Source organism: Pleurodeles waltl, chromosome 1_1, assembly GCF_031143425.1.
Source record: "Pleurodeles waltl isolate 20211129_DDA chromosome 1_1, aPleWal1.hap1.20221129, whole genome shotgun sequence".
NCBI classification, from domain to species: Eukaryota; Metazoa; Chordata; class Amphibia; order Caudata; family Salamandridae; genus Pleurodeles; species Pleurodeles waltl.
In genome coordinates, this window is record NC_090436.1 from 381753263 (window position 1) to 381777925 (window position 24663).

General features: G+C 44.0%; 1 protein-coding gene across 2 annotated transcripts in view; it reads left to right on the forward strand.

Moving 5' to 3' along the window:
- Positions 1-24663, forward strand: part of CENPH (centromere protein H) — a 322688-nt gene that overhangs the window by 76079 nt on the left and 221946 nt on the right. The window contains exon 4 of one of the 2 annotated variants that reach the window (XM_069223100.1): positions 3343-3414. In XM_069223100.1, the coding sequence (XP_069079201.1) occupies positions 3343-3414 (72 nt within the window). The remainder of the gene's footprint in view (positions 1-3342; positions 3415-24663) is intronic. The other variant, XM_069223109.1, reaches the window with a different exon arrangement.

Sequence of the window (24663 nt, forward strand, 5' to 3'; positions counted from 1 at the left end):
TCCTTGCGTGCTATTGAATAATCTGTGTTAGGGGTTCTAACACGTCTAACAACTTGTCCTGGAATGCCCTCCAGGACTTCACGAAGAAGGTACACATTTTAGGGTCTATGTTAGGAGTTGCAGCTACCTTGCCTGGCAATGTAGGGTGCGGACATTCGGCCTTTAGGCAGTCCCGAACCTCCTTGTCAAGAGGCTGCCGAATCTTGCTGGCCACATACTCGGCCACCTTCTGCTATGGTCGCCACTCTGAGGATCTAGGGTGATAGATGCCCTTGGGCTCAAACATTTCTGAACTGGAGTCCTCTGCCTCCTGCGGGTCTGGCGTGGTGGGAACTGGGCGCCAAGGACGACTGGAGTCCTGTTCCTCGTCAGAGGAGGAATCTCCCTCTGTGTCCCCTTCAACCCACTTGGGTGAGCCCACATCCGTGTCTAATATGGGGTGAACCTCTTCACCGGTCTCTCCGGGTCAAGAACCCTCCTGGAAGGGTGGGTGATTTAGCATGCGCGCATTCTTGCGAAAGGCTTCGGTGAGGCATTTGAAGCCCTCGAGGTGCCCAGCATTGCACTTTCGCACTTTCTTGGGAGCCGTTAAACATACATTTTTTGGATCAGCTCCTGTCCCCCCAAACATGCCCGTCCCCTTGGATACCTGCTCTGACAGTTTTGCCACATTCTCCTTAAGAGGGGCCAGGGCCAGGGCCTGGGCTGTAGCTTGAGAGAGCAAAACATCTACCCCAGGGGGTAGAGTGCGCTGAGTAGGGCCCTCCCGTGGGGACAGGTTGGGGAAGAAATCATGGTCCTGAATGAACTGCATTGCAGGGACACAGTGGTAGATGCTGGACAGTAGAAACACCCTGTAGATATGTTAGGGCAGCCCCTCACGCCACTGTCAAAAAAGGAAGAGACCAAACAGCCTCCGCGCGCGCTCTTGAATGCGCACTTCGCTCCCCAGACAGGAGTCTTTCTTACCACAAAAGCGGTGTTCTGTGGGGCTTGGGGGGGTTAAAAGTGAGCTTCACGCCCAAAACCCCTGTTGCGCTGCACCACTAGCGATTAAGCGCTCACCGCGACTCAAATCGCTAGGAAATGCGCTTCTAAACACCAGCAAGCGCAAAAGAATGCCCTCTGGTGGAGCCGACGCATCACTGAGTTTGGAATCGGCACTCAGGCAAAAAAAAACTACCACGCGCAGTGATCGTCTCCTGCCCCAAGAGTACTGTGAATAAGCAATGCCGGCATAAGGTTATACCAAAAAACACACAAATCAAAAAGTAACAAGCACACTCAAGAGGCAGTAAGGGCCAAATAGAACTTAATTGACTCTCGAGCAGTGAAGAAAGAGGGCGGACGTGGACAGCAAAGGATATATATATACACACCATCAGAGAGAGTAACGATTGGACACTGGTTACCATGGAGACATTGGCTTCATGGGTGTTGTAGTTTTTTCTTGAATTTTGTTGAACTTTGAACTGGCTGTTAAATAAAAGTGAAGAAAGATATACATAATCCTCGCCTCCGGTCTTGACATAGAATTCAAGAAGTGAGGCGGAGGCTCTTACATATACCGATCCATGCTTTCTAATAACATTAGAGAATATGCTTCAAGCACCCTTTGCATCTATTCCGGCAACAGCTATCATTAATTAACCACTTTCAATTGTAGCACTTCTAGGAAGTTAAAACCTGTCAATCCATATCAAGAGACCGTGGATGGGATTATGGATTCTAAACGCTCACTTCAATGCCAGGTCATGAAAGTGATAAAAAGTACTTTCAACACCAGGAGAACATTACAACACGCATTTCTTTACCAGGGCTGCTACCAAAGAGTCCATGACTCAAGAGCATTAGTGTTTTCACCTTGACTACGCTAATAGAAAATACATGACTCATGAATCGTTTAAATCAAAAAGCTTCAAAGAATTCGGAGTTTAGCTGCCACACAGGTTCTTAGCTTGCCAGTGTCGTCTTAGTTCTCCTCTGCTCGAAGCCTTGCACTTGGCTTCCTGTCGCCAGAAGAAGTTCCTTCAGAGCAATTTGCACTGCATTCCTCACCTGTCAGTTCAAGATACTTAACCAATTTTTCTGCAGTACAAATTTATCTCCATCCAAACGGGGAACCTTGAATCAAAATTGGCACTGCTTTCAAGCGTCCTGCCTTCCAAACCAAGCAATAATAAAATGAGGCTACAGTCAGTGGACAGATCCCCTCACTTTTACACCCAGCAGACTCTGAATTACGATACCAGACAACTCACCCTAAGAGCGTTTTATTACTCCTAATCTCCCCCTATAGCACACAATAGTGCTTCATAATCACCTTAGACGTACTGTTGTATTAGACCACTAAACACCCTTGTGGACGCATGATTGATATGGGCTCCTATTGTCCTCCCCACTGGACCCACCTCAGGTATGACCTAACTCACAGAGAATCTAATGGACCACCTACTCCTCCTAAAAAGCAGTAGTGAATTTGGGCACTAAACAGGACTGTTTGCTTTCTCTAATTGTCTGTCCTTGCAAGTGAATCATTAGCCCACTAGATGAGGACAGATTCAGAGATCAAGGGAATCTTCTTAGGGGACCGATTACATAGGCTGACAGTGTTTACTAACAGCAAATTGGTTATATTTTGGGGACCTTGCTTAATTCGTACTGGCCTTTATGGCAGTGCTTCTCCAAAGAATGGAAAGTGGAATTTTCCAAGATAAATATGGATAAATCCAAACATGAATGCTGGTGCAGTACTTCTAGGAGCAAAGTAATTTTACTGCAGTTTTTCTGCCATGGGGCATAAATGATTTATTGGTTAATGTTAGTAGACTTGATGACGTTCTCATCTACTTGAAGCCTTGTGACTTGTACAAACCATGTATTGAATGGTGATAGTTGACACAATTCTGCTTTTAGTTAGATTTCCGCTCCCCTTGCTGACAGATTTTCTCTCCCTCAGGCTCTTCATCATCACACTCACTTTTGATTGAGTGAATCGGTCTTTATTTTTTATTTCATTAGGAACCTAATTCTTTTCACTGGTGACTGATTAGTCATCATACTTTTACTGGGATATGATTGCTGGTATAATACCTCTTTCAGAGAGACAATTACTAGTGTAAATTATCTGTGGGTTCATAGACGTACTTCATTTTGTGCGGTTGGTGGCTTATTTCCTTTTCCCATTTTGGAAAGGCAGTAGAGAGAGTTTACAGGAATAATTCCTCTGTAATAAAAGAGATTCAAAACCTACTTTGCCTGCTATGGTAGATTGTTGACATTTTTGCACTTTCTTGTTATTTAGATAAGTAATTATATGTTCTCTGTCCCCTTTTCGAACAGAAGTAAAGAATTGGAAAAGGAAATTGAATTTGCAAAAGTTGCACACCAAAACAAAACGCTGACCTTACAAAGGTAAGTGATGTAATGGCTGTTTGTAGTAACCTTCAATAATCACCTGACAAGTTGTGGCTCTAAATCAGAAATCAGAGTGAAGCATTGAACACTTCAATACATTACTTAGTCCTCTGGCTTAGTGATGTATAATTTGTCTCCAGAAATAACAACATGAACTCATTTTCTGGATTCTGTTTATCTAAAGTGCATTTTTCGCTCATTCTCATTACTTTTCATACTGTTGTTGCTAAAAAATTCAAGCGTTAGATTAAGGTTGGGTTGGCAGAAAATTCACGTCGACATTGAATCCATATGGTGACAGATGCTCGTATATTGCATTCATCTGGCTATATAATGACACTCGTTTCCAGCAGGTTCCATTCCAGAAGCTGCAAAGATGTCAGCCGTGTTGATAATTACTGGAAAATGTGCCAGGAGTTTGTGCATTCCTCATATTTGCGCTAGCATGTTTGCTCACCCAGTTGCCCGTCTTCTTTTTTTCTTTCCCCTAATCCTTGGAGAATGTAATTGTAATTAGGTCAACTATTCATGTGTCAAGATAAAAATGTACACTTTGTTTCTAATGCTTACCCTTTAGTTTATTGTATGTAGGCAGTCATTTGTGCCACTGGTCTCTGACCTTGGTAGGAGAAAGACCTGGAGATATCAGTGTGGTAGGCTATCCAATGTGTGTGATAGCCTGCATCAGTCATTTTCCCTGCAACTACTGTTTTTTCCACACAGCCATGAATATTTTCTTTATATCCAGCACATTCAGAACCTCTTCATCAACTTGTTCTCAACCAAATATGTGGCCAGTACTGTTTTCCCTCCCCCGGCTGAGACCATTTTCCAGGTCTCAGACAGGTTCCTCCTCATATGACAGTTTATATCTTTCACATTTCATGTTAAGATTGTTGATGCCATGTAGGCAGAATGCTTTTGCTCACCTAAAGCTCAAGAGGGCTTAGCAAGCTTTTATTTTTGGATCCCTTTTCATTATTATTTACCCCAGTGTTGTTGTACGTATTGAGTTCTATTCAAAAAAGAAAACTTCAAAGGACCTGGTACCAAAATCTTCAAAGACAAAATATTCTTTATTATCCGAGTAGAAGATCTGAATTCTAGAGAGCTTTGACAAAATAGCGCTTACTGCTTTGGTTGAGCTAGCCCTTACTGAAAATGTTGCTTTTTGATATGCACAGTGCCAAAACTTTATTTAGATTATTAACAGGATACTGAAACAATTTAGAACCCTTTTAGCTTGGTTTGTGGCCTAGCATCAATACAAGCTAACCAAGCTTTATATGTGCCTTTCAGCTTTATGACAGTAGGATTTAAATATTGTGGCTTTGCCGCAGTCTTACAGTCACCTGCTGATAGAGTGCCTTGCACCTATTGTACAGGGCTTGAAATTAAAACTTCGCATTTGCAATACTCTGGGACATTGTAACTTAACATCTCTGCCTCCCTTGATCATTGTCATGATGCTACCTATGTGTTTAGCATTGCAGCCAGATGGCCAACCGTAGGGCGAGTTTGCTCCTGTTGCAGAGAGAAAAAGGAGTCTGTTATAGGAACTAGCCACATCAGTACTAGACTGCAGCAGGTCCAATGACCGTTCTTTTCAACTTACATTACATTATCAGTATACAAGACATCTCTATGTGTACACATAGCATCATTGATCTGAAATCATGATTAGCATTAATTGCATGTCTCATTTTACACTTGAAATCCACATAGTTTTCTATTCACTAAATCATCATTTATCACCATTGGCTCGATGTGTGACTCCTTTTCGTACATATGTTCTGTATGGTTCCCAAAAGTCTCTTGGGCATCCCGCCAGGTGTAACAGTTTGCAACAATCTTCCATCTGCACGCTTCATTATGCCATATCTGGAAGCCATGCCTCTATATTGTGAGCTCTGGGGGCCGTGCATTGCATAGCCAGTGACTGTTTGGCCAATTGCAGGGCCATAGTGACCAACATGTGCGCTTGCGTTCTAATACTTCCCTTGAGTCCCATTAGTGCCATTTCTGGAGTAAGATTAATGGCAAATGCTAACATTGAAATGATTGCCATAAATACAGATTTCCAATGCAGGACAACTCCAGGCAATATGCAAGAAAGCAACATTTATAGCTTTACATATGTTGCACTGAACCCTGCTAGGGTTAAACTTGGCAATATACTGGTCTGTACTACAAACAGTGCAACATCTTGATTAATATTAACTTATGTTGACAGTAAAACGGCATATCTTTAACCTGTGTACAACAGTAGCTCCAACTTTTATCGGGGTGTGGGGCTAACCAGCTGTATCTCCCAAGACTGTCTGGAGGCGTGGTCTGGTTTAACCATAGAATTAATCAATTTCTCATGCATAACTGATATAGTTTTGCCCCCATCTCCCCTTTGTATCAATTTAGTCACTAAAGAGCCAAGGAAGATCTGGGGGCATTCTTCAGGGACCAGTAGCCTTCAGGTGCAGGGCCTTCATAAGGTATTTTCCCACAGGTAGGCCCCCTATTTTTATATTATATCCCTGCACTCCCGGTTTGCGGAGTGGTTTATTTGTTGCAATGCATGACTGTGAGGGATCCTAGGCAATGTTCCCTCTAATTTTTTTCCACTATGTGCGGTCTCTGTGCGCTGCAGCCAAGGATACGTGCGCCAAGAAATTGATCATTCACGCGCGAGCAGCGCAGAACTAGCCAAGATCTTTGGCATTAGCCTCTCCATACCACTAAAGCAAAAAAGGGATATCATTGCTCCATGCAATAGGGCATCAAGGCAGTTTTGTGACCTGGTTGCACCCCACAAGGACATGACCTGTTAAGTCCCACCCACGCCCCAGTTAGAGAAAACAGAAATCAGGAGGTTGAACCATTATGAAACTTTAATGAATACTCTCAGATTGCTGCAGAGGACCCCGCACATCAAATACAGCCAGTTGTACAATTGGTTAACATTTACAGTTTGATGAACACACTGCTGATGAATGCCATGATGCCCCTGCCAAGATGCAGGCTGAGAAATGTTCCTACCCCACCCACACACGGACTGTAGGAGAAGCCGCATCAGAGTTTAGACAAGTCAGGTGCCAACGTTAGATGTGTGACGTGTTTGTTTTTCTCGCCGGTCCTTCCCATTTTTCCTGTGCTGATAAACTCGGTCTAAATCAACTTTCCCATTTGAGAGGTAAGCCTTTGTCCTCATCAGCATATCTAGTTGACTCTCCTCTAGTCTCTTTCTTAATTTGGACTTGATTGAGTTCATGAGGCTGAATCCTCGTTCGCAGTCTGCACTTGAAGCCTGTAAAGTTGCACAGATCTCAACAAGCTGAGATACAACACTATACTGTGCAGCATTCCGCAGAGTGAAATTCACCATGTCTTGAAAGGTCCTAAACAATCCGGTTTTTACATGCGCTGCCACCACATATTTATAATCTCTATACTGCCGAACAACATCACTAGGGGTGTCACAATCACCCAGGACCAAGACCTTCTTATACTTCTCAACAAGTCTTTGCATGCACTCAGAGTTACAATTCCCCCAAACACTGTTTTGTGCTCTGTTGATGTTACAGATCGGAACTTGAAGTAGAGGCCTCAAGTTATCTGCTCAGCCACTCGCTATGACTAATCGGATTTATAAGGGTGAGCCATTTTTAGGCCTACTGGCTCGTTCTGGCAAGCGGACAAAAAAAAGTGTTCTGTCCATTCAGACGGTAAATGAGCAATGAAGGTGCCTTTACGTCTTGTTGTTGTCTTGTCACATTTGCTGTGCATGATGCAGGAAGCGACGTTGCAAGAACGTTGCAACGTGCGCGCTTGCCAAAGGGGCCTGCGCGACGGGGGAAGGAAAGGTGCGCGCGCGCCTTACAGGGAACATTGCCTGCGGCCTTTAAATGCTGTTTTCATTTACTTCAATCCAGATTCAAATATGAGCATTTTCTGCAATAGGAGAGCACGACTATCGCTCTAAAAGGCTTATTTGAGCTGAGAAAGTGATAATGCATATAAACAACTATGAAGTACGACAATGATGGAAAAGTGGATAACAGCACATTTTCTACTGTTCTGAAGCATTTCCTAGCTCATTAACCATTCATTTTCAACATAAATATCACTTGCTCGCTTGTATGCTAAGGTACGGCAAATGATGTTTAAAACACTCCCCGCGGCCTTTAAACGCTGTTTTCATTGACTTCAATCCAGATTCAAATATGAGCATTATCTGCCTTAGGGGAGCACGTATATCTCTCTAAAAGGCTTATTTAGGCTTAGAAAGTGATAACGCATATAAACTACCACAAAGTACAGGAATGGTGGAACAACGTGCGTGCTTGCCAAAGGGGCCTGCGCGATGGGGGAAGGAAAGGTGCGCTCGCGCGCGCGCCTTACCAGGAACATTGATCCTAGGCCCTGAAGAATGCCCCCAGACCTTCCTTGGCTCTTTGTAGTGGGGCAGAAACATGTTGGTCAGTAACTTTTAGATAGGTGACCCTGTAAGTCCTTGTTCTCACAGAGGTGTCCCATCCTTGCTCTTAATCACACCAGCAGACACCACTATTAAAAGTGTACTTTTACACAGGTGACTGACTAGGTGTTTTTACTTCTACCCTAGTATAGCTGTAGTCCATATTTTTCCTGACAAATTGAATTTACGCACTCCCTCTTGTTCTTTTAACAGTGAGGTTGAGTCCGCCCAGGTGGCACTGTCCTACCTGGGTGAGGCAAAGTGGTCATATGATGAAGCATGACACTATATAGTGTGTGAGACCACCTAGTCCTAGAAACTCCCCCACCACACAACCCCACAGCACCCAATACGGCAACTCATAGTGCAAGTTTGAGGAGCCCCAGGCGAAATCCTTTGCCAGCGGCCCCACAATATTATAAGTGAACCCTGTACTCTTTCTGTTTATGGTTACATAGAGATAGCCTTTGAATAACTTTTATGTGTAATTTCCCATTGGGAGCGGATAGAGATCTGGGGTTTGGGGTCTCCGAAATCGCAATTTAAAAATTCAACTTTTGGTGAAGTTGGTTTTTGAATTGTAAGTTTGAAAATGCCACTTTTAGAAAGTGGGCATTTTCTTGCTTAACCATTCTGTGCCTCGGCCTGTCTGTGGAATACGCGTCTGGGTCAGAATGACAGTTGGGCTGTTTGTGTATTCGCTCTATACAGTCACACAAAGGGAGCTGAAGTGTGCACTGCATATCGTGATGTCCCATAACCAGGCTGATGCGTTTTCTTGAGCTAGAGTGGTGGGAGGAGCTGACACTTGAACCTGAATAGAGCTGTGCCTGTCCTTCCACAATGCAGTCTCCAACCCTCTGGAGTGTGTCTGGTGCCAGGGCAGGAAAGGCAGGGTCTTGTGCACTACAAAGACTTATCTTTGAAGTTTGTCTACTTCAAAGACAGATATGGGTATACGTACTGGGCCGCTGACTCTACATAAACACTTTTGGATTGAGGGCATTCTGCCAGGAAGAAGACGTCGATGCTGTAGGAGGCACTGCCACCTCGCTGTTGTTTTGTTGTGCTGGCCTGCTGCTTCTGCCCTTGGAGGGAAAGGATTGGACTTTGCTTTCTACATCCTGCTTTCCAAAGTTCTCCAAGGGCTTGAACTGAGCTTGCTTCCTGTTAAGAAGTTTCAGGGCCATCAAAGACTTCAACTGCCAGCACCTGGGCTCTCTTGCTGAAAGTCCTGACTTGCTAAGTGGTGCCAAATCCAGTTCCTGGGTCCTTGGAAATGAGCTCTGGTACAACCAAAAAGAAACTAAACAAGCGACTCCAGAGTGACTTTAGTACCAACACTGCACCGCTGCCTGCACCAGGGACGTGGTCTATGCTGAGTGTAAGACCGCAACCTGTAACTCGGGCCCGGTGCCTCCATAGCGCTGCCGAAGTCCCACCACAGCTTGAGTCCTGAGTGACGAGTCACCGTCGTCCATGACATCCGACTCCGCTGCAGAATCTGTGTCCCCATGGTGTGATTGTGACACCGCAAAGTCGACGCCTCGCATCTTGACCTGCTGGATTCATCAAGCCTGTCTTGTCGTACTGAACTGTTGCTTCACCCGTGACGCCACATCACCTCCCCTGCAACCATAAGGAACCAACACCTCACAACCTCTGCCTAGCAGTAAGGAACCGAAGCCTCACATTCTTGGTAGCAGTAAGGAACCTACGCTGCACGGGCACCAACGACTCCTCACCTCTCTGACTCCGTGCAATGTCTGTTTCCTCGTCGTTGTCCAAGTTAGTGTACCTGGGATCCGTTTATCTCCTTGACCGACCTACACTCCTTCGCGAGTGATGACAGGCTGTTGGAAGCGACTACGTCAAGATGCCATGGTTGTCCTTGTGTTTCAAAGTGCTATACTAAGATGTAATCTTTGAAAATTCGTATCTTTACTTGCGTATGTTGGATTTTTGTTGTTTTGGTCTTATTTTACTCATATAAATATTAGCTATTTTTCTAAGCTGATTTGGAGTCCTTTTGTATTTACACGTTGCCTCTGAGATAAGCCAAACTGCTCATGCCAAGCTACCAAGGGGGTGAGAAGGGGTTATCTTAGCTGTATGATTCCCTTACCCTGACTAGAGTGAAGGTCCCTACTTTGACAGGATGCAAACCATTGCCAGCTAGAGACCCCATTTCTAAAATAAGCTGCAACACTGGGCACCCCTGATGGGTGGCCTTAGCTATTGGAAATGCTGAGGATTGGAATACGATTTATAGTAACACAAGCAGTTACATTTGTATATTGCAGTTTAATCAGGTTCAAGAAGTACTTCTCTAGACCAATTCACCACAAGACCTCCCGCATATTTTTCTCTTCTAATGCATCAAGCTCTTTCTCAGTGTCTAGTAAGATGCCACTGCCAATATTGTATGGTCAATTCTATGTAGCAATTCAATTCAGTTCAAGTCCTTGCATAGTGCATGGCTACCCAAACCGGGTTCCCAGTGCTAGATGCAAGACAACCCTCATCCAAACCCACGAAGCATAATCCCTGTGCTGCAATTAGAAAAGGTGTGCTTTCAACATTTTCGTAAAGCTGGTTTTCGTTGGTTGTTTTCTGAGGGACGCTGGAAGTCCACCAGAAGTCCCTGGTTACTAGAGCGCAGGGCTCTTCCCGGAGCATAGGGCGTAAACTGGGATCGGATTATCTGGGGACCCGATGTGCTTTAGATGGCCTTAAAATTAATTCCTTTTTGGATAGGGAGCCATTGCAAAGCTGCCAGAGCTGGCCTGACTGATATTTTTGAATTTGGTGAAGAGTTTTTGCAGCTGGATTTTGTACCATTTGAAGCCTCTTGATCATGTATTTCGGACTTCCCAAATAAAGGGAGTTTCCGTAATCAACGCAGGAGTTTATAAGACCCTGTACCACTATTCTTCTCGTTGGGAAGGGTGGCATCTGCAGGAATTTTCTTAAAGATCTTAGCCTGCCAAAGCATACCCCTGCCAATTTGCTAACTTGGGTCTCCGTTGTAAGCTAGTTGTCTTTCCAGACTCCCAGTCTTTTTTCTTTACTGTGTGGGCTGGCTTTCAGTCATGAAAGTTCACAGCACAGCAATCAACGTATGAAGATTGTGTGCTGTTGATCTTTGAGGAGTGAGGTCTGACTGTTCCAGGAAAACCAGTCTTTGTATTAAAGCCTGTAATCTTTTTGCTAAGATCTGGCAAAAATTGGATTGCCCACATTTAATAACGAAAGCAAAGTGGCCTATATGAGGCACATTCACTGACCTTGCAGCCAGGTTTTGGCAGAACCACAAATGCCGCCTCAGTCATTGGGCGCAGCAGTCTACTTTTAACTATTGCCTTGTTATAAACTGCCAATAGTGTTATGGCCTAGTCTGTCAGAGAATTCTTTATAAAATTCCACCTGGAAGGCATGCCCCCCCCCCACCCCCCCAAAAGCCCGTCGGGCCTTTCCTTTTGCCAAAGCATCAATTGCCAATTTCACATCTGCCTCTGGTATTGGGGAGTTTAGTAGTTCCTGTAATTTTCCTTCTATCCAGGCTAATGCTACATTATCCAAAAACTCTCTACTTCCAGGTCACCATATCACTGTCTGGACGCTCTAGCTGTTCATTCTATTTTCTAACGACTGCTAAGGTGTCCTCCACTTTCATTTTGCCATGCTCACCGATTATAGATGACATTTATAAGTTTTCTTTGTGCACTTTCAATACCCAGGCAAGTGTCTTTCCCAGCCTGTTGTCTTCACCAAAACCCTAACTTGGCTATGTTTCCCTAGGCACAGTATTTTTCTTTCCATTGTCTCCCTGAAGTTCTATAGGTCTTTTTGAATTTTGATCAATATGCCTGAGTCTTCATTGCTCCTATAATCTATTTAAAGCTACTTTATTTCCCACTCTTGTACGTTTAATCTTGCGTGTAACAACTTTAATATTCCTGTCCTTTAGATAGACAAACATCATACATAAAAGCTTTGAATATGTTCTATAAAGCTCCTTTTTCTGCTACCAGTCCCTTGTTGTGTTGAAAATATTCCAGAACGCTGACCCATATCTCTGAACGAAATGCTGAATCCTTCAGCTCACAGGTATTCAGCTTCCAAGTCCTAGCTTTATGCACTGTCGGCCATGGTCAAAACTAATACCACTGAGAAGTGGTCAGGTGGGGTTCTATATGTGAACTAGTGTTGTGTACCGAGGAATAGTAGATGTAATCTATCCCAGTTGGATTCATCACTCGTCACACATCTACCAAGTTATATAATTGCATTATTTTTTGCAGTGAAATACTTTTTTATGCAACGGAATTTTATTAGTTTGCAAAAGAGTTACAACAGTTATAACCATTATCACATAACATAATTTCCATTTACACACCATTGGAACATATTACTGCAGGACCATTGTGAGAGTAATGTTCACCCTGTCAACCAGCTTCGGATTACTTCAAAGACAAGTCATGTTAATTAAGATGGTATAGAGTAAGGTACAGTCAATGGGGCACATGTCCAACTAGGCTTATAGGTTGTCTAGTATAGTATGGAATATATTCTCAGTAAGGGGGAGAGATCTGTGGAGTTCTTGTCTAAGTAGTAAACATTTTCCATGGGAGGAGGGGGTTAGATTCCGTCAGCGAGGGAGCCTACTCTGTTTTCGCCATCCCCTTCCCTAGCTGGAGAGGACACAATTCTCCCCTTGCTATCTATCGTATGGCAGTCATGCAATATTAAGCACCATGCCAATGCATGTTCCTGGGGGTCTCCGGTTGCGCAAAGCCTCCCTCCAGAGGGCCAACTCCTCACAGGTCTCCCACTTCAAAACATCAGCATTCCAACACTGAAGGGCCCGGTCCTGGGGGCTCATTCCAGGTGATCGCCACTAGGTGAAACAAATACTAATGCCAGATCAATAAATTTTGAAGTTATTACTTTCACCTTGGGCCTAGGTAAGAAGCCTAGGTGTTTTAAAGATGTAATGGCCCGTTGCCATCGCAATATATCTAACAAAGGTTTCCCAGAATTGGAAGAGGTAGGGCAGTCTCAGACAATGTGTTAAAAATCAGCATCTATGACTTTAATTCTCAGGCACTCTGATCGCGCCAGGGGGAACATCAGATTAATTCTCTTAGACATAAGGTGAGCTCTATGTAAGAAATAGTATTGCATGAGCATGAACCTAGCGTTCCTTAACGTGGAGGGGGTGCTTTCCAATACAGTGGTCTTATCCCTGTCCGAAACCGGAATCTAGATGTCAGACGCCCTCCTGTGTCAGAGAGCTCCCAAGTTCCATTTGGCATATCAAAGAGGTGCTTTATATTCCAAGGTAGTGGCCTTGACAGTACCAAATGTAATGCATGTAACCTGCAGGGCGTCTTGGGTCGATGGTTTGTCCAATCCCATACACCAACTCCCCTGGACAACAACATTTTCAGCCCCCAAAGGTTAAGAAATGGCAGGGGAGTTAAATGAATCCAGTAGACTCTGGAATGGTCTGTGTGTGTTGTTGTCAAAGAGATCGCCAAGAGTCCCAGGACCGGCCCCTGCCCAATCTTGTAGTCCCCTCCAACCACCCCCAGGGCTCAAGATGAAGACTGGCACCAAAGGTACCCCTTTAGAGTAGGGATATTTAACATGCCTTCTCTGTAGTGCCCTGAACCAGGCATATCGAAGTGTATCAATCAGAATGTTAAGTGTGGCTAAGAATTATCTGCAGCCATGTGGTGCGTGTAGTGATGCCTCTATGGTCCTCTTGAGGGGGGGGCCCTACTTGCTACTCTCCACTTTGTTGCCCATATCAGTTGTGCTGCCAAATAATTTAGTTCAAATTCTGGGACCGCCAGGCCACCCCCCGTTGTGGAGAGCCAATGTTTGGTCAAGGAAGTTCTACAGCAGCGCATGCCCCAGAGCAGGAACAATTGTAAGTTGTCCAATTCCAGAAATATGTGACAGGGCATTTGAACCGGGAGCGTAGAGAATAAATATATTAGCCGGGCCAGCATCACCATCTCAGCCAGCGCAGGACATCCCAAGACCAAGATTGGAAGTAAATGCCAAAAGGCCACAGTATGACCACGAGAAGTTATTATCACTAGTATGTTGCCTTCTGCTAGTTGAGTTTCCATACAGTAAATCCAAACGAATGAAAGATATGGGGTGCCCAGTGGAAATTTTGGGGCCATCTAGTGTTGGGCTCGGAGTGTTACAAGTTGTTTTTCTTTTAAAAAGTATTTTTGGAGTAACTGGATCGAGTGACTCCTCCTCTCGGTCATGGTGCGCATGGGCATCGACTCCTTTGTTAGATTGTTTTCTTTCCGCTGTCTGGTTCAGACGTGTTTCCTCTCGCTCTGAGATTTTCAATTCGGAAACTCTATCTAACTTTCTTTGACCATCAGTATTGTTTTGATCGTGTTTCCATCTATAGTCAAGCCGATAGTACAGTTGAAAACCAAATTGCGCCCTTTTGGGCGGGAGCGCCCTGCTCGGGCCTGTTTAGCCCTACCACGCCAAAGCCTTATCGATCGGACTCCATTCCGATTCTGTCCTTGATGCCATGCGAAATTTCCGTACACAAACAAACACACGGTATATAATCTGTGACTCTCTCCCGACCACTGAGAAGAAGACTGCGAAGCCTGTCGGTCGTTCGGGTTGAAGAAAATACTGCGTGACCAGAGAGCCAGAAGGCTGGAAATGGCATCAAAGATTACAGAATACATCAACACCGTTGAGGAAGAACAGGTGCAGACGGCAGTTTCCATTCAGGACACTGACTCCAAAGAAGACTCTGAGGATGATAGCCAACTCATCATTGCGGGTCAGCACGTGAGTACGACTGCCCCTACGCCCACTCCTAAAAAAAAAAACATCAAAGGCCTTGGGTGCACCACTGCCAGAGAGCCATGGTTTGACCCAAAAGAAAATAATAGGCGACGGACATTCGGTTTTGGTGCTGAAAAAGGCCACCCCAACTTCGATACCAGAGGCGAGCAAATCTACCAAAAGTTCCACATTCGAACTGAGCCGGCTTCCACACTCTTCGGAGTCGAAACCTCAACATCCTGACTTTGATCCCAAACAGGCTGTATTTTCAGGACCGAAAAAATTACCAACTTCGGAGCCGAAAAAGTATTCATACACAGAAGAACAAGGACTTTCGAGCCGATTAAAGCAGAGCTCAAAGACACTTGATGTACAGTCCCCTAAATCACTAAAAACATCAGAATATGTTTCTGAAGACTCTGACAGTCAACCTTTTCTTGAAATCATGGGTGAAAAGCAGTCAAGAATTCATATCCACAAACAGACTGGGAGGATCATTGCTGCACCTCCTCCACAAACAAAAAGAAAGTTGGCTTTTCAGGGACATCTTGATACTGCTCCTCCACCAGCAAAAACATTTTACAGAAAGGAGAAGCCATTACCCTCGCAAAATTCTCCCACCTATCTGCCAGAACTTTCTTTTTCACCACCACCACCTGTTAGCCCACCACCATTGGCTTCACCAACTCACTCACACACTTATTTGCATGGTGATACAATTGATCCTTGGGATCTGTATGATCCAGATCCCATACCAACTAATGACCCAGACCTCTATCCTTCAAAACCTTCACCACCATAGGATACAACTGCATACACACAGGTCATCTCTAGGGCAGCTGCGTACCATGGGGTACTAATGCATAATGAGCCATTAGAAGAGGATTTCCTTTTTAATATGCTATCGTCCACGCATTCACGTTACCAATGCCTACCAGTGCTGCGTGGCATGATCAGGTATGCAGACGAAATATTTAAGGCACCTGTTAAGGCTAGGATTTTAACACCACGCATAGATAAAAAATCTAAGCCTGCACCTACAGATCCAGCTTATATCACACATCAGGTACCTCCAGACTCTGTTGTTGTCAGTGCTGCCAGAAAGAGGGCCAATAGTCAATCGTCAGGTGATACCTCTCCCCCTGACAAAGAAGCAGGAAGTTTGATGCTGCTGGCAAAATGGTAGCTACACAGTCAGCTATCCAATGGCGCATTGCCAATTCACAAGCCTTGCTAGCAAGATACAATAGGGCACACTGGGATGAGATTCAGGAATCATAACAGCACCTGCCAAAAGAACATCAGAAGCTGGTTCAACAAATTGTTGAAGAAGGTCAGGCAATAAGTAACAACCAGATAAGGTCTGCTCTGGATGCTGCAGATACAGCAGCTAGGAGCGTAAACACTGCTATAACTGTACGCAGACATGCATGGTTACGATCTTCTGGATTCAAATACAACAAGCAGTATTAAATATGCCTTTCGACAAGAAACAAGTGTTTGGTCCTGAGGTTGACACCACAGTCGAGAAACTCAGGAAAGATTCAGACACTGCTAAAGCAATGGGAGCCCTATACACAACACCTTATAGAGGTTCCTTTCGTAAGCAACAATTTAGAGGAGGATTCAAGCCTCAAACTACAGATGCTTCTATCTCCCAACCTAAACAAAGTCAACAACAATACCAGAGAGGGGGATTTAGAGGCTCTTATAGAGGTCAACATTTCAGAGCAAGAGGCAAATTCCAGGCCTCAAAAAGCGTCACTACTCTGTCAAAACAGTGACTTCATAAGCATACCACACACATCTCCTGAGGGGTGCAGACTGCAGCAATTCCACTCCCAGTGGCAAAATATCACCACAGACCAATGGGTACTTTCAATTATCCACAATGGTTATTGCAGAGAATTGATTTTTACCCCTCCAAATGTTCCTCCTCGTTATCACAGGCTGTCCCCAGAACACAACATTCTTTTACAAAAAGAAGTACAATTGCTACTACTAAAACAGGCATTAGAATCAGATCCAAAATCTCAACACGTAACAGGGTTATACTCACTATACTTCCTCATTCCCAAAAAGGATGGCGCACTCAAACCCATTCTAGATCTCATACCACTAAATCTGTATATCCTGTCAGAACACTTTCACATGGTAACTCTGCAGTACGTCATTCCACTACTACAAAAACAAGATTACATGACTGCATTAGATCTCAAAGATGCGTATTTTCATATCTCCATACATCCAGCTCACAGAAAATACCTAAGATTTGTGATAGTGGGAAAACATTACCAATTCAAAGTTCTGCAATTCGGCATAGCAACAGCTCCAAAAGTATTCTCAAAATGTCTAGTGGTAGGAGCAGCTTACCTTAGAAGACAACACATACATGTCTTTCCTTATCTAGACGATTGGCTAATAAAATCAAGCGATATTATACAATGTCAACAACACACTCAATACACAATAGAAACCCTACATACATTAGGGCTCACTCTCAATTACCAAAAATATAATCTTCTCCCAGCACAGGTTCAACCTTACTAGTTGCTATTCTCAATACACAAAAAGCCTTTCCAAATACACAAAGGATACAAGCTTTCCAAAATCTCATACCACAAATGCAGCCAAATCAACAATACACAGTAAGATTTATCATGAGACTATTGGGAATTATGGCATCCTGCAAAGCAATAGTACCGCATCCAAGACTAAATATGAGAACACTACAACAGTGCCTCTTACAACAATGGTCTCAAGCACAGGGGTCAATTGCAAGATCTAGTGTTGTTAGACCGCCAAACGCACAAGTCCTTTCAATGGTGGAATCTCAGCAATTTAATGAAGGGGTGGTCATTTCAGGACCCTGTGCCTCAGACCACAATAACAACAGATGCATCAATGATAGGTTGGGGAGCTCATCTCAACAACCTTACCATACAAGGGGAATGGGATTCAAAACAGTTAAATTATCACATAAGCGATTTAGAAGTATTAGCTGTGTTCCTTGCCCTAAAAGCGTTTCAGCCGCTTCTCAAACACAAGACTGTCTTGATAAAAACAGACAGTATGACAACCATGTATTATCTAAAGAAACCAGGCAGGACCCATTTATCTCAACTGTCCCTTCTAGCCCAAACAGTATGGGAATTGGGCAATTCACATTCATTTACTAGTAGAATACATTTCAGGAATACACAATCAGCTAGCGGATCTCCTAAGCAGAACACACCAACATATACACAAATGGGAGATTTACTCTCAGGTACTTCAACAGTACTTTCAAAAGTGGGGAAGACCAGAAATAGACCTATTCACAACAAGTGAAAACGCAAAATACAAACTTCGGATCCAGTCACCCACACCCTCTCTCCAAGGGCAATGCTCTATGGATCAAGTGGTCATAGATATTTGCTTATGCTTTTCCCCCTCTCCCACTACTTCCATTTCTGGTCCACAAACTGTGTCAAACCTCTCTCACCATGATACTCATAGCCCCCATGTGGGCATGACAACATTGGTACACAACACTCCTAGATCTGTCAGTAGTACCTCACTGCAAACTTCCCAACAGACCGGATTTGTTAACACAAAACAAAGGACAAATCAGGTATCCCAATCCCAGTACTCTCAACTTAGCGATTTGGCTCCTGAAGTCATAGAATTTGGATACTTGGAACTTCCGTTAGAATGTATGTAAGTTCTCAAACAAGCACGCAAACCTACAACTAGACAATGCTATGCTAACAAGTGTAAGCGTTTTGTTTATTACTGTCAATCTAAAAATATTGGCCCATTTACATCATCAATACAAGATATTGTATGCTACTTACTTAATTTACAAAAGGCAAATTTAGCTTTCTCATCTATTAAAATTCATCTTACTGCCAAATCAGCATATTTGCTAACTATACAACATACCTTTCTCTTTAGAGTTCCAGTTATCAAAGCCTTCATGGAAGGACTAAAAGATATTATTCCACCAAGAACCCCACAGTTCCTTCTTGGAATTGTACTCACAAGACTAATGGGCCCACCATTTGAACCCATGCATGTGTGTGAGATTCAATTTCTAATTTGGAAAGTTGCTTTCTTAGTAGCAATTACTTCATTAAGAAGAGTTAGTGAAATACAGGCATTCACTCTCTCGAGGAACCCTTTTTCCAAGTACACAAGCATAAAGTTGTACTTGGAACTAATCCAAATTTTTTGCCAAAGGTTGTATCGCCTTTTCATATTAACCAAACAGTGGAATTGCCAGTCTTCTTTCAACAGCCAGATTCAACTGCTGAAAGAGCCTTTCTCACTCTTGACCTTAAAAGAGCTCTAATGTATTATGTGGATAGAACAAAAGAGTTTAGAAAAACTAAACCGCTTTTCATTGCCTTTCAACAACCACATAAAGGTAATCCTATCTCTAAACAAGGATTAGCAAGATGGATTGTTAAATGTATTCAAACATGTTACATTAAGGCAAAACAGACAACTTTTGATAACTCCTAAAGCTCATTCCACTAGGAAAAAAGGTGCTTCCATGGCATTTTTAGGAAACATACCAATGGCAGACATATACAAAGCTGCCACATGGTCTATACCACATACATTTACAAAGCATTACTGTGTGGATGTATTTTCAAAGCAACAGGCCAATGTTGGTCAGGCTGTCCTAAAAACATTATTTCAAACAACTCCAAGTACTACACGCTAGCCACCACTTCCTTTGGGGAGAGCAACTGATTTTTAGTCTATGCATAGCATGTATATCTGCAGCTACACATGCCATCAAATGGAAAATGTCACTTACCCAGTGTACATCCGTTCGTGGCATGTAGTGCTGCAGATTCACATGCACCCTCCCGCCTCCCTGGAAGCCTGTAGTCGATGCAGTTTCTTATTTGTACATATGTTTATACATTTGCATGGGCATCTTATTTACTTATTATTTTGTATACCACATTTACATTCTTTCACTCTATCACCCCTTCCTACACCCTCTTGCGGGAAAACAATCTAATAAAGGAGTCGATGCCATGCGCACTATGACCGAGAGGAGGAGTCACTCGATCCTGTGACTCCAAAAAGACTTCTTCGAAGAAAAACAACTTGTATCACTCCGAGCCCAACACTAGACGGCGGAAGCTATGCGTAGCATGTGAATCTGCACCACATGCCACGAACAGATGTACACTGAGTAAGTGACGTTTTTCATATATATATATATATATATACACTTTGCAGCTTATAATGGCCGCCATCGTCTGTGAATTACACGAGGTTTGTCCTTTGTTTATGTCTAAGATTATTAAAATTTGTGTTTTTCATTCCCACTCCATTCGTGAACAAGACTACGTCCGAAACGCGTTGGAGGGGAAATCCTTTCCTGAATAAAAATGAATTACAGCATCACAAAGGTGTTCTGGTATTTCCTTACACTTGAGGAAATTCTTTTGAGTAGTTGGGGTTTCCGGAACCCGTCTGGGACTGCTGCATATTAGTTTCCGCATTGCAGGTGGTACTTTGTGATTTTGTGTGTGTGTATATATACATTTATTGTCTGATATTAAATGCAGTACTACGATTCGGAACAAATTCAGATTGTCTTAGGTGTACGATAACCTGTAGGTGTGACTCAAGTCTAGTCACCAGTATTTTTATTAGGATTTTATGATCCACATTTAAGAAGGAGAGAGACTTATAGGAGGATCCCAGATACCTCCCTCCCTGTTTTAAGAGCGGTATTTGCAGGGCCTCCCACATGGTTGATGGACGAATTCCCCAATCACTTGCCACCCACCCCACCCCTCATGCGCATCATTATACATCTTGGTTAACCTGATGGCTAAGATATCACTGAATGTAGAATAACATTCAATCAGCAAACCATCAGTTCTCGGGGGTCTCACACGAGCCAGGGATTTAAGAGCACTGCACCTCCTGCACCTGAATGTCCTCCCCCAGGGCTGCCGATCATCCATGCCCCACTCTTGCAGTCCAGGCATTCATGACCTATCTATGCAATACCTGGCAGTCAGGTCTAGGAGGAGCTAAATAGAGTTGGGCAGAGTAGTCTTGAAATTCTGCATGAATATCTATCTGCCTGGGTATATGCCCAATTCCCATCAGCTTCAACAAGAGACAGTATTTGCTGGAGGTCGCAGGAGGGGTTTGCAACCGAAGCAAATCAATGGCTCGACTTGTCCTGTTCACTGTGGGCTCTCATGATATATTGTCAATAGTCAAACCCCCTCATCCTTTCCAGGAGTTACACAAGTTTCTTCTTTGCCTCTAGTAGTTGCTGTCGAGCAGCAAGGTCATGGGGGTTCTCCAGTTGATTAAGTATACGATCCGGATTAATGATCTTGATCAGTACTTGTGCCCGGATCCCTTTTGCCACCACCAGGCAATGACCCTGTCTGCCCCCTTAAATGCCTCCCACTCCACTAAGGAAGAGGAAGCGGTCCGTTTGTTCTCTGGAAAAAATAGGTTTGGATAACAGATTCCATTGACTCTCGCAATGTAGGGTCTTCAATAATTTCCAGTCGCCAGGTGGGGATTGGTGGCCTAGAAGAATCCTTTAAGAGAGGTGGGAGGAACGGATTATGATCTGAGTGTATTTTGGCAAGGCATTCTGTGTATAGGACTCTTCGGCCCAGAGAACCCCTGCAGAGGAGTACATCCAGCTGCTCCTAAAGGTTGTGCATCCCTGAGTAATACAAATATTCAGTGCATTTGGGGTTATGCTCTCTCCAGACATCTACCAGGTCCCACTCCTTGCTCCAGTCCTGAAAGGCCCAAGCACTGTATCAGGTAGGTGGGAAGAAGGAGAATGAATCCTGTGTAGGCATAGGCCAGCAAAGTTCAGTTAAAGTTTCCTCCCACCAGCAAGGGATAAGAAAGGAGGGTGGAGAAGTGTGGTGTCAGTGACTTTAGAAGGGTAGGTGATCCAAGTGAGGAGCATATAAGTTTATAAACACTGCATCCTGCCTTTCAAGTTCTCCTTCAAGCCTCCGGATCAAGGATTTCAAGTTGTGAGAGAAAGGGCACCTCTGGTAGGATCCAAATAAGCACACCTCAAGCAATAGCAGAATAAGTAGTATAGTATAGTATACCCTCCCCCGCCACCTTTTCTGCAAGGAGAAATCCTTTGATTCAGTAAGGTAAGTTTCCTGTGGCATAGCAACCTGCACGTTGCGTCACTTGATATAGGCTTGCACTGTATATCGCTTACTAGGGGAGTTAAGACCTCAGACATTCCAGGTTCATACATTGATTTGATCCTACTCATCAGGGCTAGCCCCTCCCTCGATCAGAGTCCAGGCCTCCACAAACATTCATGCCCACAGCAGGCACCAGGAATAGCCAGAGGAAACAATTCAAAACCCATTTAAACATTCCCCAGCTGTACCCCATCCCCCAAAGCGATTGCACAGATGCACGTTATCCAGACTGTCCAAATCATGAAAAAACATGGTGTGGCAACATAGACTGGCACGCTACCAGTCGGCGACACCATAGAGGGGAGAAGATAGCCCATAGATTCTCCCCTACAGAGTTCCCAGAGCATGACAATAAATAAAAATATGGAAGCCCCCTCTACGTCCGAATTCGACACATACAAAAGTAAGACCTTGATCTGAAACAAAAAAAAGTTTAGTAAGCAAATACAAAAAAATAAACTGTTGTTCATATAATGTCATCTGCAGTGCCATCTGTGATCTGAGACAGTATATGACTGGTATCTGTTTCATTGGCACAGCTGGTAGCCGAGCATGGCATCATCTAAGCATAAATGTTCCCTGGTGTCACTGCCATCTTGCACCAACGTTGCCGCCATTGCTCTCTGCCTCTCTTCCTGAGCCTGTTGCTGCTTGAGACATAGACTGCTCCCCCTGTCCCGGCTCAAGTCCCTGTGCCACAAAACCCTCCCAGTCAATGTGTTCTGGTGAGAGCAGCCCCCATTGTCATACGTGCCCAGCCATTGCCAAGCCTCCTTCGGGTATTGAAAAAGACTGTTCCTCCATCAACTTCAGTGCACAGCGTGTCAGTAAATAGTAGGGCATACTGAATTCCCAGTTCTCTGAGCTTCCTCTTCTTGGCCAGAAAAATGAAGCCCTCTGTTGCTGTACAGTCACCGTGAAAAAAAAAGGAAAAAGGAGATATTGGCATTGTAGGGCCCAGCACTGCGCACTTATCGAAGTATAAAGTCATGATCCCAAATGTACAACAGCCAGGCAACAAAAGGGTGTGTAGGTGGCCACAGGGCAGGGGATTTTACAGGGTGCCTGTGTGCTTTCTCAAGGTTGAAATGCTTAGATAGTCACTTTGATGCAGCGATCTCCTGTAGCCAGTCCTCCAGGTAAGAAAGCAATGACAAGCCCTGCACAAGCTGTGGTATACCAATCACTCTTATGTTATTCCTCCATGCCCCTCCCTCCTGGTCCTCAAAGCATGTGTCCAGGACCTTGACCCTCCCCACCAGTGCGTCAAGGTCGGTTGTATGTTCCCTGGACATGGGACCTAATGTCTCCAACTCCATCTCGACCTATTTAAGGCAGTCTGCCATTTTGCGGTGGTCATCCCGCAAAAGGCCTATGCCCACCAGCAGCACGTCAGTTTGGACTCTAAGGCATCTCGCGTAGAGCCAATGGCAGCCAGTATAGTGTTAAGTTTGTCATCTTATGTGCATGGTGGCTAGCCTCCCCCCACCCACCGTGTGCAGTGAAATATTTGAGTGTACTATGGGTTAGCTAGGCTCTGACATACTTCGGTGAGAGGGCCAGATTAAAATAAAGCCCTCCATTCTCCACATTTAAGTATGACTTCATCAAAGGACTCTGACATATCTGCATTCGGGCTGTATACATTAAGTGATACTTTTGTCATTTCTTGTAAGCATCGTACAAACAATAGCCATTGTCCCTGTGTGTCTGCCTGGCCATTCTTGGAATGCATTTTATCACTATGCCCAACCCACTTGCATAAGGTGAGTATAATGATATATATCTGTGACTCCCCCATGTTGATCCACAACTGGACTTTGACCTTGGTGAAGCATGTGTGTCTTGCAGAAATTCAACTTTGATCCCCATGTGCACCAGTACTTTACAAGCTTTACAGGGATTATTAATCTCTTCAATGTTTCAGCTAATCTTTTTGAGAGATAAATTCATTGGTTTAGGAACCATCTAGTGTGGCCTGTTTGTACTGATAGTTGTTGTGCAAAATAGAACAAGGTAGTGCTTCCACTGCATTGTAAGCTGTTCAAGAAATAACAGCATAAGTTTAGTGTTTAAACCCATATCGTACCTTACTGATCGACCACCCTCACCAGCCCCAGTTGTTGGTGAATTGCCCAACTAGTTCAACCGAACAAACAACACATGGAGTGGTGACTATTTTTCATGTTTTTTAATAGTCCTATTTATGGGTAAAGTAATATTTTGATAAATATTTAGGAAAAGTCACTTTTAGAGAATTACCTTTTCCTATGCTAGAGCTCCTGGAGATTAATTTGCATTATCCTGCCAGCACCTTCCCAGCAAGTAGTTTACCTCAATGATGTGTGAAAACTGCTCCCAAAGCAAGACATTGGCTTAGGTCCGGTGACAGGATGGATATGGTATGGGACATTTGATGCCAGTCAGCTCTGGAAGGACAGTTGAGGTGCTCCCAGTAGCTTTAACTTGAAAGAGACAGAGGTAAAGCCTGCCTATTAATAATTTAGTTTAAGGGGGGAGCTGAAGAACAAAAGATTTTGTCCTCAAGGTCTATAGTAATGAGACTGGCACCAAACCAAGTGGGAGGGAAGCTACACTGCACAGTATTTTACAGTTTGGAGTGGGCACAGGAGGGGACTGCTCATTTTCTTGACCACACCTTTTGGTGGGCACAAGAGCTCTGCACAAATAGGGGTTTCCCATCTTTGATTTTTT